Genomic DNA, 13,073 nt, shown 5'->3' with positions numbered 1-13,073 from the left:
AAAGGCATCTGACTAAACGTCTTCTTGTCAAATGCCTAGATGCCAACAGCAAAAGGCAAAAGCAATGTAGAAAAATATGTGGAGTAGCATAAGAATCAAGACAGAATTACCTCTTAATTATTACATTTGAAAGGCATATTTAGGTGAAACATAACTACCTTTACAGATCCATGTCATAGTGTTTTTTTCTCATTTTATTTTTGCCCCCTGGTATCGACATGTGACATTTGTCTGGTGATATAATACCAAAATCTTTTTACATGACCGTTTTATAGCCTCTCCTCATCCTGGAATAAAATAAAAGTCTGCCTTACAGATCAGATCTGATTGGCTGCCTGGTGTTGCAACTCCTACAAAAAAAGGGGTTGCAGGGTATTATGTTCACACAGGGCCAAGGGCCAAAAACAAATCAGTATTGAAATAACAGTGGGTTGCAATTGGTTTCATAACATTTTGTAACATTCTTTAAACATATACACTCACCGGCCACTTTATTAGGTATACCTGTTCAGTTGCTTGTTAACACAAATAGCTAATCAGCCAATCACATGGCCGCAACTCAATGCATTTAGGCATGTAGAGGTGGTCAAGACAACTTGCTGAAGTGCAGACCGAGCATCAGAATGGGGAAGAAAGGGGATTTAAGTGACTTTGAACATGGCATGGTTATTGGTGCCAGACAGGCAGGTCTGAGTATTTCAGAAACGGCTGATCTACTGGGATTTTCATGCACAATCATCTCCAGGGTTTACAGAGAATTGTCTGAAAAAGAAAATATCCAGTGAGCGGCAGTTGTGTGGACAAAAATGCCCTGTTGATGTGAGAGGTCAGAGGAGAATGGGCAGACTGGTTTGAGATGATGGAAAGGCAACAGTAACTCAAATAATCAACCAGAACCTCTGAGGAATGTTTCCAGATCTGAAAAACAACAAAAATGGAGACACAAAATTTTCTTCTGACAGTAGTGATATACAAGTTTTATAACACTGGATAAGGGGGTGGATTAGGCCCTGGCAGGAAAACTCTGAGCAGCCTCACTTTGTCCAGTCCTACATTAATCTTTTATGTAATGAAGCCACCACTAGGTGGCAACAAACTTTAAAAATGTCTTCATTTTGGCCCGCTCATTCTGATACCATTCAAGCCACCTACACAGAATTTATGAAGTATCCTGAAAGTGTGAATAGAACATGAAGAGCACTTTGGAGTTTTCTTCCCTACTAGGACAGATTAAGGCAGTTTAAAATGCTCACCTTGGCCGCAACCGCACTAAGGACCCCAGCAGAGACCACATATAACTCACTTGAATAATTAATCTGAAAGATTTTTTATTATCCCTTTTCTGATCATAAATCTACATGACACCTACATATGCTTGCCAGGGCAGCTGACACAACCCTACAAAAAATGTTTATAAATGCTTATTCCAATACACATCATCTGCTATAAAGGTTAACTTTAATCAAAATAATACTGAATAACACCTACTGGATTCTGGCTTTACTATTTCCTACTTTATACCAAAATATAAAACTGCTCCCAAGGGTACCACTATTACAATCACACACAATTCAGATGTATTCAGCTGAAAATCAGATCTGCACTACAATATGAACAATACAACTTATGATTTAACGATTACTTCCAGTGCATTGCTGAACACATACTGTAAAGTGCTGTTCAGGAATGTTGTATTCTGATAGACTGATAGAGATAGACACCTTAATTTCTTGCCTGCCTGACACTGCTTAAATGAAATGGTTCCCAGATATGAGTCATTTCTGTATTTGAACAGTTTTTTTAGCTGTTGATCTTTGGATTTTTAGGCAAAGAATAACAGCATCATTACATTCTTATTGTACACTAATCTTACAATAATACATATTCTTGTCATGTTATATCAAATCAGTTTTAATGTAACACTAGATTTATTAATTTTTTAATTAATTTAAGTGAGCTTGTTTAAGTAGAGCAACAACTTGCTCTTAAAAGACACATCATTTTAATCACTTTGTTTCAACAGATGAGACAGCACAGGAACAGAGAAGAGCTCACAAAAGACAAAAGCGAAAGCTTATTTTTTGGTTTCATCTTCTTTGGACAGGTTCTTGATGATCTCTTCTTTCTTGGCTTGCAGTCTTTCTTCTCTGCGTTTACGAGCCTCTCTTGTCTTTGAGCGGCGAGCCTCCGCTTGGTCACTACACAGAAGGAACACAGAAGATTCTATGAAAACTTTATCAATATACAAATTCTAATCTGCACTGACAAACCAATGTTAGTACAACATTACTATTTTTAAATGTAAAATGATACATTCAAAATACAACTGTATAGTATACTGTGTAAGCTCTTAAAAATGAGGGTGCTATATATGATTCTTTGGAACTGATTTGAAATCAACTGAAGCTATTCAAATGAAAGGTTCTTTAGAGAAGCAAAAATGGTTCTTCTACATTATCACTCCAAAGATCTCAGGGCAGGATGGCTTGATAAAATTTTGAGTATCAGATTGGTGACACTTTATTTTAAGTGGTCCGTTTTAGATTAAACAAACACTCTATGGACTCCCGGTGACGTGTCAAAAACAGATGAGGGTTAGGATTAGGCTCTGGGTTAAGGTTAAAGTTAGGATTTGGGTAAGGTTGGGTAAGATTACGTTTTGCATAATGGAGGCAACATATTAACAATACATCTACTACTATGTAAGTAATGTAATAACAGAACATCTACAAGATATTTACTTCATTGTATTCAGATGCTGCACTACTGCTACTTCACTGATATATTGTTGATGTGTTACTGATAATGTGTTAAGAGTTTATTAATCATCTACAAAGGACCACTACAAATAAAGTGTTACCAATACATTCTCTCCACTGTAATGCTCTAAGGACTGTTCCCACACTTATACAACTGCAATCTAATACTCAGCTTCCTAGCACTAACTGCTAGCACTAACACTATCTGCATTCTGTTTGCAAAAAGACATTGAAACAGTCCACCCCAAACAACACAGTTGTAGATTTTAAAATGTTCCTCTCACATCCAGGATACATCAACAGGAGGACTTTCCCTAGAGTCCTAGTTTAACCCAGTAAATCTCATCCTAGAGACTACACTGACACTGCTGTAGAATACGAGTAAGAATGCTTATAACAGATGCAATTACATTTTCCATGTAACTTTCAGCGTCTCTTTAAAACTCTGCAATATATTATCCATTGACAAAGAACAATGGCAGTCACACTTTACTATACTCACGCTAAGAGCTTCTTGCGAGCCTTGTCTGCTTTGAGCTTGTGAATATGTTCCATCAAGATGCGCTTGTTCTTAAACACATTTCCCTTTGCTTTCAGATACAGAGTGTGGTACCTGTGGGAAAAAAAAAATAGTTATTCTTTTCTGAGGGTCTCCAATATACCAACACTGACAGCAATTTTTGATACTAGAGTCTTTTTTTAGAGCTATATTATCAGTAACTAACCAGCTGTAGAACTTCCTAACGAATTTGTCTTAATACACACAATAAAGGGGCATTCTGATCTAGAGTCTAAACTAGAGGTTATTAGGTTATTTGTTGTTATGTAGTATTCTGTAGAGCAGCATTATATCCCTCAGTCTGACATCAGTACGAAAGACTTCACAACTTTATATCATTATAAGTTCTTGTTCATCTCACTACACTACCCAGCATGACATTTTGCAAATATATTAAACAGCCATGAGGAATCCCTGTGGTGTCGCACAATATTGACTGCTTGCCAAGCCACTGAGCTATAGACTAATAAATACAACCAGGCAATAGAGTATATTGAACATAGTATTAGTGTAGTTCTCCTCTCCGTCATCAATGTACATCATACAAACAACAATTATGTCTTTGCTTAGCATAATTTTTTTTCCAGCCAAACTGAGGCATCTACATATCCAGGTACATACTTACATATACTATATGGGCAAAAGTATTGGGAGTTCAGATGTTTCAGCCACACTCATTGCAAACAGGTGGATAAAATTAATCACGTAGTCTTGCAATCTCAATACACAAACGCGGTAAAATGGGGCATACTGGTGAGCTCAGTGACTTTAAACATGGCACGGCCACAGGATGCGAATCCTCTGCCTCAAGTCAGTACATGAAATTTCTGTCCTGCTAGATCTGTCCCTGTCAACTGTAAATGCTATTACTGTGAAACGGGAGCGCCTAGGAGAAACAACAGCTTAGCCAGGAAGTAGTACACCATGCATAGTCACAGAGTAGGGCTGCTGAGTGCTGAAGCACATTGTGCCAATCACTTACTGTGTTGAATCACTCACTAAAGCAACATCAGCAAAAGAAGTGCACACAACTCCACATTATTGCCTATGGATCTAGAATGGGATGTCATAAAATCGCCCAAAAATGATCTACTTGTGTCATGAAAACTAAGGTCTAGGTGGGAACGTGTCATAACTCACATGTGCCTGTCAATCTTCTTCCCCTCTCTGTATCGCCTCAGCAGTCTGCGCAGGATTCGCATCCGTCTCATCCAGCACAGCTTTTCTGGCATGCGAGCATTTGCAGTACCCTTCCTCTTACCTGTACATTAACAGAACATTCTTAAAGTAATAAATCCACATTAAAAACACTGAAAGCAGCTGCTTGCCAGCTCCAAAATTCCTTATTAGGTATTTACTTTAACCCCCCCCCCCCCCCCCCCCCCCAATAACTCTACACGTGTGTTAAAATTTAAAAGAGTATCTGTTTTCTGCAATGAGGCATATAAGGAAACTTTAAGCTGCATTTAAGGTCCCTGATAGATTAAAAAAAAAAAAAAAAAGATTGTCAGGGCAACACTAGATGTTACAGTGCAGTGCTAAAACTATTGATTTGAAGTTGTGGTTCATAACCACTAGATGGTGCACTGTGCTGTGTTGTCCTCACTGATGAAATGCGTGGAAATTCTTTGGATCTCAAGGCTGAGAGGCAAATGTTTAAGGAAAATATCCACAGTTAAGCGAGATATGATGAAACAGAGGTTACATCTCCAAAAAAGATTAACTAAAACATTTAATGAACAAATGACATATCTGCAGCATCAAATTCACAATATTGCTCTGAATAAAAGAACCAAAGGCCATTGCCACAAACCTCATTTAGAAGCTGTAACTGAATGGGTGTGTACTATAAATTTCACTTAAAGAGTCATTTAATTTTGATGTGTCCACATCCGTATGCATTGTACTGCCTGCACTTCTGTCTTGTTTTGCCTTTTCACCAACAATATAATGATCACCAGGATAATAACCATAACCACAGAGAGATAAAAACTGTTCTCAGTTTAAAGCAGCTATTTTCAAATAGAAAGAAACAAACAGTGTACTGGCACACACCGATGCCCATGTGACGGCCCTTCCTCCGTGCCAGCGTGTTTTTGCGACAGCGGGCACGGGAGTGAACTGTTACAGGCTTCTTAATAATCAGACCATCCTTCACCAGTTTACGAATCTGCTGTCCTGAGAAAAGAAACAGACAGGAGGAAAGTTAGCATGAAACTACAAACGAGTGCAGGACTAATACAGGCATTCTGATCTGATTTACTTACGTGAGTTTGCGTTGGCAATTTCATTTGTCTCGTTTGGGTCCAGCCATACTTTCTTTTTTCCACAGCGCAAGACGCTGGATGCCAACCTCTTCTGAAGCCTGAGCATGCTGAATGAGAAGAGATCAATTTCAGGGGTGATAGTGGGAAAAATTCCTGAGCCTGAACTTTTTTTCCTCTGCTCGGGAGGTGAGCAGGGTGTGGGTGCTATGTACGCGACACACTTAACACATAACTTGTTGGCCCCTGGGCGCAGTTATACGTCTATGTATAACCCTGATCTTCATTACTGTCAAAGAATTTTTGCTTTTGAATTAGTCCCTTCAATGATAGATTGTGTTGAATTTTGTTGAAATACATGAACAACATTCAGACATGAGATAAACAAACCCAATATAAGCCTATATTTCAGAAGCTTGTGCAGATTACCAGAACTCTTGGGACTAGCAGGCCTGTTCAGGAATCCATACCTGTTTTTAACTAGTCACATACCTTATTGCTTCTATAGCATAGGAGACTACAGATACTACAGCCATACCAAGCACGGTCAGCAGGTGGCAATAACAATACTCCAAAGTAAACTAGGAATTGATTAGTAGCCTAACCATTGACTAAATGACATGAACAAGGACACATTCATTTCTTTTAAAAATATAATAGCAAACTATGCAGCATTTATTTTAAATATTTTGAAACAGTTACAGTGCAACAAACTCATAAATAATACTACAGCCCTAAAATTACTATTCAGTTCCATTTTCCCCTTAATATAGGCTTAATATAGTTGTGTTCCATGGCTGAGTTTATACGTTTCGTGTTGACAGTTCCACTGCTCCTCAGCCCAATGCCAGGGGGCACTTTAGCACTGGGCATGGTGGCTCATGTGTGGCTGCTCCAGAGTGTCCACTCTATTGGTCATGCTTTGCGATGGTGGTTATATATACAAGCTATGTGTGTGCGCAGTTGAACATCTGTGTCCGTAACAGGTGCACCTTAAAGTAGCTGAATTCACTAATTAAAATAGATGTCTAGACACCTTTGGGAAATATTAGAGTGTATTAACAAATGTCTTTAAACACTGAAACATCAATATGATCGTTTCCTCATTTTGCCTACACACCTCCACCAAGAATTTTATACATTAAATTATACATAGGTGTGGGCAACATAGCAATATTTTATTATTATCATAATAAATTATGCCACAATACACTCTTATGAGCAACGTAGATATTGTTACTTAAAAACACTGACCAACTACGTGTTTCATTACAAACAGAACTTTGAGTCACATTTAACTGGATTTAGTGCAACTTGTTTAACACCAGCTAAAACTCACTGTAGTTGTAGGTTTATTACAGTACTTTTATATGTGACACTACAGGTCCTATTTTATTTGTTCTAAATTATTGTGTCAAAAAAAAAACCATCATGATTCATACTCTGTATCGTCAAAACATCTTCGAGTATCACGATACTTTACTAGGGTAACTTTCCAGTGGGCTAAATCAAACGTCTTCAACGATTCCAAGCTTAGGTGTATTTTTAAATTACCTGGTTCTTCTGACAGCAAGTCCAAAATAAGATTATTAAGCTTGTTTGGGCTTGAGTGAGAAGTGAGTCGGGATCCATTTGTTTGTTTCCTTTGTTTCCTTGTTTCCTGCTCTAGATGATATAATCGTGGTCCGTGTCCAGCCCTGTTATCTAACGAAGTTCGGTTCTGTTCAATGGGTTTGACGACATTAACCCACTTGGACATGCAGCGAAATGTTACTGTTAAAGTGGTAGCATGACGTCATTAGATGCGCTTCTTGTTTTAATACTTATATTTCTGAGAGAGCAGACAGTCGACAAAATGACAAGAATCGTCCTCAACTGTCACCCAAAAAGAAAAGCAAAATGAAAACGTAGCCAGACTTTCGACCAGAGTCGTCAGGTGAATAATCCGCCTGCGTATCTGTACCCGCTAGCCTGATGTTAGCTAACGTTACTTTGTTGAGGGCATGTCTAAACATGTTGACAGGCTGCCCGAACCAAACCACGACCACGCAGTAAATGTAACGAAAGCAATTTCTCAGCCCCGAAGGCGATGAACTGACTTAGCACACATACAAACATTCATAAAATAGATTCACGGCGAATAATTAGACCACAATTCAGCCTGACAACTCATTTCCTTGAAAAATGGCGATCTTGTATTATTCTACACTCGCGGTTGTGCAAAAAATAGGCCTTCTTCAACAACATCTAGCCCTACGGAGCAGTCAAAATTTTGAAAGACATAAAATTAGCAGATAATTTCAATGAAATGAGCTCAACGTAGAATCCTCACCTCATGGCTGCAGGTTAAATGAAATAATCACACGCCGAACAGCAGCTGACACTGAGACTGTACCATTATGGATTAAAAACAGTGCGCGCAGAACTTTGTTTAACTGAATAAAGAATAAACATGTACACACTGGTCCAAATTATTAGTTATACTTTATTTACTCCTATTTTCTACACAGAATGCTCCTCTACAATTTATTAAACAATGAAGTGGCATAACTGTTAGCTTGGGTACGATCAGACATTTCCACAAACCCCCCTCAAGGAATGGAATGGTATAAACCACATGAGCAACACAAGGCCGCATGGAAAGCTGTTGCACGTTACCACAGGGTGAAAGGTACAGATAGCAGTAGTCAGTAGGAGCTACTGACCGTAGCGCCTTGTTCAGCAAAATCTGTTTACTATAAAGTTTTATTTATAGAAAGTTATAACCTTTTTTGTGTTTTTGATATTTTACCTAGTATGGTTGGTATATCTGCGTTAGCTTCTATTGAGCAGTGCTGTGTTTTCCAGTCTTGTAGGCGACTATAGTGGGTGTACAAAATAACGAAATACTCATACTCGTTGGCCATTTTATGAGGAACACCTACTGGTTTACAATTGCTCACTGTAGCCCATCTGTTGACGAAATTTATCAGCACCCCACTCCCACCCCCCATCCTGTCCATCAATGGAAAAAAGGCAACTAAAGGCCCAGATCATTTTGGTGGTAACCCATTCTCAGCGGTTACACTGACATGGTAGTGACATGTTAGTGTGTTTAGCGCTGATATGAGTGTATCAGTCACAACTGGAGTTTTGAACTGTTGTATACACTATGACCATCTTATTAGTCACACCTACCTTAAACTTTGTAGTGGATGCATCATCCTCTAGCCCTTCATCAGCGGTCAGTTTCTGACGACACAACTGTATATTTTTGATTAGTGAACCACTGCATATTTTTGGTTGGTTGACTATTTTCAATACAGCAGTGAACTGAAGAGAATAAAGACTTCAGCAATATCACTGTGCCTGATACACCCATTCCAGCACAAAATACAATGAGAATGTTGCAAATACAATCTGGTCAGTAGTAGTCCTATGGTGTTCGCTATCTATAGATGTTCAGGGTAGATAGTAGTTGATACATTGGGCAGAAAGGTGGACAACAGTCATTAACTGTAAAAGTATAATAATACAATACTACTATATAGTATTTGCACCTGATAAAATAGCCAAAATTATTTTTCTCTGGTACACTTAACAGCTCATTACCAAACCTTTCATGAACTTATAATGAATGTGCTAGAGCACCAGAAACAGTACAAAGCTCAAGTCATAGAGTCTAATAGTCTGTTACATTATTTTCACTTTTAAAGAACAAAGCAGGAATGTGAAGTCTATTATGAGTTATTGTTTATGGCCTTAACACGTAAGGAAAGTAACCATGTTACAGTCCTGAGCCTCAAAGAGAATTCAGGAAAATGGCATTTATTTATTTATTTATTTATTTATTTATTTATTTATTATTTAATCATTCATTAATACATACTCATGGTTCATCATGGTGATATTCTATGCAAATGCCATCTGTGTTTCAGGCAAGAAATAAAAATTAGCCTAAGGCAATCATTTTGATGTGTATATACGTGCGTTCTGATAATGTGCAGCCCTCGTATCAACTTTATAAGCTCACGTTATAGGACTGACATCTCAGAATAATCATATTTTGAAACAAACATTTTCAGTAATTGCCCACACATTCTATTTACACGGACAACACAAAAATACATCATGCATTTATCAATTTTCAGCAGGTCCCCTCATGACAAAGTGCGTCTCATGTACACCAGCATGCTCAGCTTCCCTCAAACTTTACAGCTACTGAAGAAGACAAGAAAATCAATCTAAGGTTTAAATTTGGTAGACAAACATTAGCTGAGGAGGTAGCCTAGTAAGGTAACGAAAGTTATGACTGCTGGCAGTATGGATAGAGTGGCTGGCTACATTGCAGAGCACACATTGTATTTTATCACAACTGCTTTCACTAATAGACAGCTTTGTATGGCAATTTTCTGGCTTTGAAAAAGATTTTTTCCATCCCTCAGCACTCCAAGGCCTTATGTAATGAACCACACTTGAGATGAGAAAGTAATGGAATGGCCCATAATGTGATGAGAGCAATTCAACAAGGGCACGTTAAAATCAGTACTGAAATGTGTTCTGTGTCAATTGCCTGGAGATATGAGAAGTCTGTTTGCGCATCCCCGACCAAACCTTATGCCGTGTCCTTAACACAGTATACATAAATCTAGAAAACAGTCATATTTCACTATGTTTAAGGTGTGTTCCAGACAGTACTCCTATACACACAACCACTGTAGAAATAACAGTGGATTAGTTTTAATACTCTTAAGAATGGTTCTATAAGCGTTCTTTAGTAAAGGGAATGATTCTCTATTTGACCATGAGTTCTATATAGAACCATGTCATGCTTAAATGGTGAAATAGTTCTTCACATTGATGGCAAATTTGTTATATATGGTTCTGTCTGGAACCTTTTGAGAATGGTTCTATATAGCACCAAAAATAGTTCTTCTTTTGTTACAATGTCAAGCTTGTAATGATAGAAGAACCCTTTTTGGTGCTATGTAGAACTCTTTTAAACTCTTTCCTGTATAGAACCATATTCAATACATTCTCCATCGATCTGAAGAACGCTTTCATAATGCAAAGAATCCGTTAATCATACAAAATTGTTTTTTGGGTGTTTATGGTTCTATAATCAACGAATATGTACTTTTAATTGTTTTTCATATCATTTGTACAAAAAGTGCAGTGAAGATTTTCACATTTTTTTCCTGCTCAAACTTCATTATTATTCATTCAGACAGAATATGATTGGGATGAGTGGGGTAGAATGCAGCTTATGGCCCCCAAAAGTTCGTAAAGGACCCTGGCTCAGGTATAAAGCTCCCCAGCACTGGACTTTCTAGCTGTGGAATTGAGTTCTCTGGGGTGATGGAGCTCCTTCCAATAGCTGTGGTGTGAGCTGTAGTGGCATTTATGATCCAGAAGTAATCATCTATCATCAGCTCCAGAGGCTGAACACAATCATACCCTCACAGCAATGTTTCAACACCATGTGTATAGCCTTCCTAGATGAATAGAGGCTGTTACTGCAGCAACGAGGGACAAACTCCCTAATCATATCTTTGGTTTCAGAAGAATCGTTGAATTAAGTGCGCACAAACTTCAGCTCTTCAGCCAATCTGTTGAGAAGAGGAAAGAAACCTAAGCCCCGCCCCGTTGTCGGGTGATTGATTGATGGATGAAGAAAGGCGGGGCGTGGTCTCTCCGCTTTAACAGCTGGGAGGCTGGAGCTCCAGTGGAGAAGCAACACGGTGGACCGTACGGTGCGAACAGATGAACTATGTTCTGACAATGAATGCAAGAAAACAGAAAACGCAACACAAAAAACGTAACACGCTGTAAATGAAACACGAGACAACCAAATAGAAGCTGAAATCAATGGTACAGAAAGGTATGTCCAGGACGCCTTCCACCTCCACACAGGAAATCCAGATGGACATGTTCGACCACCACGGATCTCACTCGCAGGTAAGAGATCTCACTCGTCAGCTGAATGATTTGGAAAAAAGCACAGCCTACACACCTGCTGCTGATCTACAGCGATATAGATGGTGTAAATAGCGAAAAAATGCTCGTTTTCTGGTGTAATTTGGTGATGTTGAATAACCTTATTCATAAGCTAAATTCTCACGAAAAAAGTGATGATTCTAGTTTGCATACAGTGCTCGTGAGTGATTACAGTCTCAAAAGCCAGGAATAACAGGGTATATGTGGAAATGTAGAATTATCTATAGGCACTGGTACATTTGTTGTCGAGCACCTGCTGAATCAACCAGATAAACCAGCTTGTTGTCGTTTGTCACCAGCTAGGCTTCACTGAATATGTTCACCTTTATTACGGTCTTATTCACCACAGTTTTAGTTGTAAATGTCGAATGTAAGGATAGTACTTTCAGAAGGCTCTGCGTGGCCATACTGTCAGTTGAATGTTCATGTAGGTGAATATTTGGCACTTTTAATGCTAGTAATGAGCTTTCAAAGGCTCTGGTGATGTTCCATATAAAACATGATGTCATTTTGCTGCTGCTTAATCCTGCCACATTATGGCCACGCCCACACGTACCCTGGAGGTGTAGTTGTATATGTACATACATTTCTGCCACTTATTTGTAGTGGAGTCTTTCCTTTTATGTTATAGCTCCTGTTTTTCACTTTCTGATGTTCAGTTGGCATTTCTGGCATCCAGGTTTAGGTGATTTGAGCCTCTAAAATGGACATGGACTTAGTTTAGTGCCACCCTTTAAATATTCTCTTCAAGACATGATGTTCTAGTCATGTTCTGAGGGGAACATCAGTTCAGATCAGTGAATCACTTCAAAAGAATATGTGATATTGTAAATATAGTATTTCGTCACTGGTCCCTAGTTTTCACAATACATTTGACATGGTCACGTGCTGCTGGGACAAAACCTTATATGGATTTTTTTACACTATCTAGCAGTTCAAGCTGCTCTTTACATTTCGTGATAAATGGACCAATTGAAATGATTTAAAATGACTTAAAATCACATTTCAAGTTATAAATGTTTTCTCCCTTTCCTGAGAAGTTACACTTTAGTTTTTGTTCTGACAGCAGCAACATGATAGGAGTCATTTCAGTGTTTACCGTCTGCCTTTTTTGGTGAAGTTGGATAAAGTTGGCAAAAAACTGTTAGCCGAATAGACAACATTACATTGCATATCAATTGCATCACATTGCAGTAATATTTAAAATGAAGTATTGAATTGCTGCCTTACGCATTGGTCAATGCAAAAGTGGCTCTGGTGATCCTTGAGACCATCTATCTGAGACCACTCTCACTGAATCCTGGCGGGGATGATAGATTTTTTTATGATTGACTACCACAGAGCATTTCGAGCTGAATAGAAGATGACTCTCCTGTCAACCTCTATTTTTCATTGACCAGTTGATGTAAAGTATATCCATTTATCTCCTTCCAGAATAAGCGAGAATAGGTGTTTAGAGTATATATAAACAATGTTTTAGCCTTGTTTTTATATAATGACTTTTATATAATGCAG

General features: G+C 38.4%; 2 protein-coding genes across 4 annotated transcripts in view; one reads left to right on the top strand and one right to left on the bottom strand.

Moving 5' to 3' along the window:
• Positions 1-1,792: 1,792 nt before the first annotated feature.
• On the bottom strand, positions 1,793-7,964 carry rpl19 (ribosomal protein L19). The gene is made up of 6 exons (XM_017686612.2): positions 7,915-7,964; positions 5,586-5,692; positions 5,374-5,496; positions 4,459-4,579; positions 3,262-3,372; positions 1,793-2,198 (listed from the first exon to the last, which is right to left on the bottom strand). Exons 1-6 carry the CDS (start codon positions 7,917-7,919, stop codon positions 2,075-2,077), a joined length of 591 nt encoding a protein of 196 aa, XP_017542101.1. The 5' UTR covers positions 7,920-7,964; the 3' UTR covers positions 1,793-2,074.
• A 3,273-nt stretch (positions 7,965-11,237) lies between these two features.
• The window catches only part of cacnb1 (calcium channel, voltage-dependent, beta 1 subunit), a 51,828-nt gene continuing 49,992 nt past the window's right edge, over positions 11,238-13,073 (top strand). For 2 of the 3 annotated variants that reach the window (XM_017686601.2, XM_017686597.2), the window contains exon 1: positions 11,249-11,519. In XM_017686601.2, coding sequence (XP_017542090.1) covers positions 11,430-11,519 — 90 coding nt within the window. In that variant the 5' untranslated portion in view covers positions 11,249-11,429. Of the gene's footprint in view, positions 11,520-13,073 lie in introns of all 3 variants that reach the window. The other variant, XM_037544712.1, reaches the window with a different exon arrangement.

The sequence above is a fragment of the Pygocentrus nattereri genome, chromosome 14 (assembly GCF_015220715.1).
Source record: "Pygocentrus nattereri isolate fPygNat1 chromosome 14, fPygNat1.pri, whole genome shotgun sequence".
NCBI lineage: Eukaryota > Metazoa > Chordata > Actinopteri > Characiformes > Serrasalmidae > Pygocentrus > Pygocentrus nattereri.
This window is presented reverse-complemented; position numbering and strand designations above follow the sequence as displayed.